We start from the raw sequence: 6,081 nt of genomic DNA on the forward strand, positions 1-6,081 counted from the left end.
TCGCAGGCAGTTGTAAACTTCAACATTTTCGTTTGCCGTGATAAAAAATTCTCCCTAGCAAAAATGGCGATCGATATATCAAATCATACAATATTTTAAAAGAATTCATCGTGTAATTTATCACATGATTTATTAAGCAAATAGGATAAAAAACATATAAGAAATCACATAATAATTTACAAAAGTATAACGAATCATCAGATATCTTAGATGAAAATTTATATACAAATTCACTGTATAATTAATCATATAATTTATCTGATGATTTGTACTTTTCAAATTTGACTTGACGCTCGATTTTACACGTTACACAGATTTTTTCTAGGCCTCGATTCGAAGGTGCAAAAAAAAAAAAAACGCGACGTCAACCAAAGCCTTTTAGGCAACGACGATACGCGTGTCGCGCGTTGCAGGGTTGAACCCACGCCACGGGGTGAGCATCCCTACAGTGAGTGTAATAATACCGGATTATTTGCATGGCGTATCGCGTCCTCGCTTCTGTCCTGTAGGTGGGTAGGTGGGTAGATAGGTAGGTTATACTGTGCCCGAGTAAACATAATATTCACTCTGTTCCTCTGACTCGTAGCTTCCGTGCAACGATCAAATACCTGCAGCGGCACCATGCCTCGTTTACACAAGCACGGATAGCTATCCGATCCGTGAACCAATCCCAGCCTCTCCAGCCCCGTCCTTACCCTTACCGCCCCTCAACCCCTCTGTAACGCCGACCCTCCGACGATCCTGGCGCTGCTGCTGATGCGCCCTGACAACGCAACGCCGAGGATGGAGGCGCTGCGAATTCCATTTGCTATCCGTTTCTACGGTATATTCTCATGGTGTTTGCCTTTTTCCGATGCAGATAAGGGACGAAGGCGTGCAGAATTAAGGAACAAGATTTGAGTAACGGTATAATGTTTTAAGCGATTGACAAAAAGAAAAAAAAAAAAAAAAAAAACCTTGCGGAAAATTCAAATTCTTCACAGGGGGTGTCATTTCTGGTATCTACTTTACAATTAGTTTGCTCGAAGCTTTTGTGCATACAATATTGAGCGCAATCGGGAAACGCGTGAAATTTTAATTTTAATACTCTTTAAGTTATAAACTAAATAATATACATATGTAACGTGATTTTAAATTGTCTTTTCTTATCGCTGTGTTAAATAATTGATCCAACTTTTGATACAATTGTTTTTGAGTGAAGAGATGTAAACAATCTTTGGTATACAATATATCTAATAGATGATTTACCTTTGGCAGATAAATAAAGTTAAACGTGATTCGCGTTAATACGACATTTGCTAAAAAATTATTATCTCTTTTCCTCGATTCAGCAAAAATTTCTTCACCCTAAAATTACCCTCTTAAATACCGCTGACAATAAGTCCTGTGTGTCCTGCAAGGTGTTACACAGCATGTTTCGATTCTGGAGAAAGATTCGAAGATACCTCAACGGCGAAATTAAATCGCGAGCATCGAGTATGACGAGTTGATACGGACAAACACTGCAGTACTTATATGTAACACAGTAGGGTGCAAAAACCATTGGGTTGTTTTATTATTTAACGGGATCAAAAGAAGGTAACCCACAGAGTGTGACAATTTTACCCCTGCAACCTTTATCCCCGGAGCTTCCACCCCCTCGTTCCCCATTTCTCCAGCCTTTCTCCCCCTTCTCCATCGTCGCTGATCTCCCCTCTGAAAATTCCCCTTTCGTCTGTTAAACGGGGATGACAGATATCCCGCCCTCCGAACCGCCCCTCGTGAAGTAGGCGGTCTCTAGAATCAATCCACGAGATACACAGAGAGAGAGAGAGAGAGAGAGGGAGAGAGGGGAGAACGGGTCAGGAAAACTGGACTCAGTTCTGGGACACGCTTCAGCCCTTGCATACACGACGTCGTGTCTATCCGTGTGTAAACGGTGCTCGTAGAGGCAACCCTGGTTACCCCCGATGTGTAGGTGGTAGGGATGTGATTCGATTTCGCGAGTTTCTCAACGGAGGAAAAACACGGAGGCTCAGCCGAAAAGCAAAGCCTTCCCGAGACCAGTCGCACGTCACATCACCAAGAGGAAAGACACGCGGCTCCGCTGCGGTCGACGATAATTTTATTTCCAGTGTCGTGCAGCGTGTCGTGAAGTCGAGTCGAGTCGAGTGTTTATTTCCTCTTGATTTGATTTTACCCGCGTTTTCGTCTCGGAGAAAAAAAAAGAATTCGTGTTAGAATCGGGGGTGAAAATCGAAGCTTCGGACGCACCGGAAAATCTCTGCAAGAGACTATATCATCGACACGCTGAGAGAGACGAGAGAAACTGAATTATAACTTCAAGGCATCCACCTCGAGGCGTGAACAAAGAGTGTGTGAGCCAGCCGAGGACAAGTTCATAAGAATTGTTATCTCTGTGTGGAAACAAACTATCAACGTAACAACGATGGTGCGGAGATAAATTCGTATGACAGTTTCACCGACGATACGACGCGGGACGAAACATGCTCGGCGTCTCTCTCTTTCTCTCTCTTTAACTACGAAAAAACGTTTCTCCGGCGGGTTGAAATTTCGCTAAATTTTGATTACCAGAACGGAAAGATCAACGATCGAAACAGGGTGTCTTGAAGTGCAATCGGAGAACGAGATAATGCATTCACTGGGGTACACTGCGATAGCTTCTCCGTTGAACAAGGAGCCAGAAGAAGATGTAACGACGTCCGGAAAAGTGCGCTCGTGAAAGCCGTGGATTCGTGATAAAAGCGTCGATAAAAAGGACTAAAAAAAAAAAAAAACAAAACAAAAAAAAAACATACAAGAAGAATGCAGAATCCAGAGAGCATCGGAATCGGTCAGTCTGGATTGTTGTCCAGCATCATGTGCAACGGATGCAACGTCGAAAGAAGTCCGAAGGCATTGAGTGATATGGCGATCGCGGATGGAACGAGCCTCGCCAAGAGTGAAATCGGTCCGCAATTCAAGTCGGTTTCACCGATTCCCCGCGGGGTGGCGTCACGGTATAATCGAAACTCGCAGAAGAAGCCGTACGAGCAAATGGCTAGGCTGAACCCAACGACGGCGCTTCCGGTTTGCCGGCTTCCGGTTGGTGGGCAGATTATCCCGAGCGTTCAGGAGTGGAATCTTCGGCTCGATCAGGGCAGCGACAAGGACTCGGAGAGCGGTGCGAGCGGCGTTGGCGTCGGCGTTGATCCGGTTCCGCAGAATCCTCAGGGCAAGAACGAGGACTCGAGGACGCCACCGCGGCATCGGAACCGCCAGAAGAAGCCCTACGCACCGACGGCGACGACGAAACCCGGTCAAGGGTCACCCTCGTACGTGGGGGTGGGCGATCCATCGTCGCCGATGATAAAACCGGCATATTCGTACATCGCCCTGATCACAATGGCGATCCTTCAGTCACCGGAGAAGAAACTCACCCTCAGTGGCATCTGCGAATTCATTTCAAACCGGTTTCCATATTATCGAGAGAAGTTTCCAGCCTGGCAGAACTCCATCAGACATAACCTATCCCTCAACGATTGCTTCCTCAAGATACCAAGAGAGCCAGGAAACCCAGGAAAGGGGAACTACTGGACTCTTGATCCCGACGCCGAGGACATGTTCGACAATGGCAGCTTTCTACGTCGCAGGAAACGCTACAAACGTCCGCCTCCGCACTACATCCGGGATCGCGCCATGATGGCTTTCGCCATTTGTAACGAACGTGGCGGCGCTTGTGCCGCCGCTGATATTCCCGGGGCGCTTCCTTATCCCGCTTACCTTTCCCCGATCCCGGGACTCTCGCTTCTCGAGTTTGCTCCCGGCGCCATTGAGGCCCTGAAATTCCGGTTCCTTGATCCTCCTGCGCCCCTCTACAAACCTGTACCCATTTCCGCACCCCCGATCAGAGAGATCAATCCACCACCGAGGACCGTCATGTCTCAGGTGCCGGCCACTGTTCAAGAGAAGAAAGGAAACTTCAGCATCGAGGCACTCATAGGTGATCAACCGACCACCGAACAGTCCAACGGATGGGTCTTGGACCTCAGGCAGCCCGCCGACGGATGCAAAATACGCAGAGCAGGTCAGGCTTCGGCCTTCTCGCGGGTTCGCTAGAAGATCGAATCTCGATAGATTTTCCTCGTCTTTCCATTCTATTTTCATCATTCCGCGCCGATGGGTTATTAAAAATTTTTCTGAATATTGGGAAATTCAAGGGGGTGATCGGATATATATCATATCATATGTAATTTTTTTTTTCTTCTTCGTTCCTCGTGATATACCGAGATCGAGGAAGTTTTTTTGGACGATATCTTTCAACGTCGGAAATTGAAAACGTTGACGAATGGATGGATGGATGGATGGATGGATGGGAGGGAGAATTGAGGAATTGTTATATACTTAGGCGTATAGGTATGTAATAGTGCAGACGAAACTGTGAAAGCTTTAGATAAGAAACTGCAGTTGCGCAATCCGTAGAGATAACGTGGAGTTTAATATGGATTTTAACGATGTCGAAGAAGGTGCGGATGATGAATCGAGAATAATAAATCCAAAAATTAATACCAAAAAACCGTTATAGTTTATTATATATAATATACTATTTAATATATATAGGATAGCCCGATGGTGTCACTGTGCAATAGACGATATTACAATTATATATATATATATATATATATATATACATACGTATAATATTATATAATATACAATATAATAAAACACGATTAAGATATAATATGTAATACGTAATAAATTCTATAACAATATATAAAATTATTCAATTTTTATTGAAATGACCGATTGGTCGTACGATTTCTCGGTTTAGGTTAGATTTACAGACTTACGTATAGATATATAATATATATATACGTATAGGGGAGGCTTGGGCAAAGTGGGCAGCTTAAAATTTTTAAATAACAAAGTAGAAAATTAATCACCTCAACTTTTTATTAAATATAAATTATTCGGAAATCATTTACCCGAGTAATTAATTGCACAGCTCGTAACACGAATAGTTTGAAGTTACGCTTTACCATCAACTCGTCGAAGTAAAATAATTTTCTGAACTTGAATTTAAGATTAATTTTTCTCTCTCGAGAAATCTAGATAATAATTTAACACAATTGTTGTTAATGAAAAGTAAACATTTTCTTAAGGAGTCCACTTTGCCCCAACCTTCCTTACATGTATATACATATTATATTGAATTCTACGTGTAATATATAAATTTATCACAATGCATGTGTATATACATATTACATATATATATATATATATATATATATATATATACACACAATATATGTATATACTAGAGTTTTCAAATGATTTTACTATTCCCCAACGATTAACAATACATTCAAATAATAATACATATAAATATACGTGTAGACCGAAATATCCAGCTTTGTAAATATCGCCCTTATTCCGTCAATATTTGCCTGGCCCTTGATTTTTCTGCAATTTTCTCATCCCCTCGTCGGCGGTGAGCGAGCTGCTCTTATTGTTTGATATATCGGGCATAACGGACCAAAGTGGACTCGTTGAGTGCATGTAAATACGTGCGTGTGTTGCGTGGATGATTGTGCGTGCGTAAAATGAATAGGACGAAGGTATAGATTTTAGCAGTGTTAGTATTTAAGAGTATAATGAACGCGGTAGATTTTAACCTAATCCCTTCTCGTACCTACTACGTTATAATCCAGGAATATAATAACCATTAACCATATATTGCGCGCACAGTGGTTGAAAGAATTTCGCGTTTTAATATCCGCATTTATTTATTACACGATACAAAATACTTTTTCATCGTTTCTCATCAATCTGCTTTTACGAACATATTATAAAAAAATTGTATTTTATTTTTCAAAATATACATAATAATAACAGCAGCATTGCAGCAGTTTATATCCATTCAAATTATTTTTAATAACAATCATTTGTTGCTATCGTTATTTTAATTAAATACTTCATATTTTTCGAGTCAGATATTTGAACAGGATTCGGTAGTTGAAAAAATGAAAGAAAATAAGTTTCCGGAAACTAATATATATACATATATATACATATATATATATATATACCTTGTCAGTA

The 6,081-nt window shown here is 41.7% G+C and overlaps 1 protein-coding gene across 1 annotated transcript; it reads left to right on the top strand.

The window, feature by feature from the left end:
* The first annotated feature begins 2,790 nt into the window (after positions 1-2,790).
* Positions 2,791-4,106, top strand: LOC124410634 (forkhead box protein D1-like). The gene has a single exon (XM_046889146.1). It carries the CDS (start codon positions 2,806-2,808, stop codon positions 4,096-4,098), a length of 1,293 nt encoding a protein of 430 aa, XP_046745102.1. The 5' UTR covers positions 2,791-2,805; the 3' UTR covers positions 4,099-4,106.
* Positions 4,107-6,081: the final 1,975 nt, after the last annotated feature.

Source organism: Diprion similis, chromosome 9 (genome assembly GCF_021155765.1).
Source record: "Diprion similis isolate iyDipSimi1 chromosome 9, iyDipSimi1.1, whole genome shotgun sequence".
Taxonomy (NCBI): Eukaryota; Metazoa; Arthropoda; class Insecta; order Hymenoptera; family Diprionidae; genus Diprion; species Diprion similis.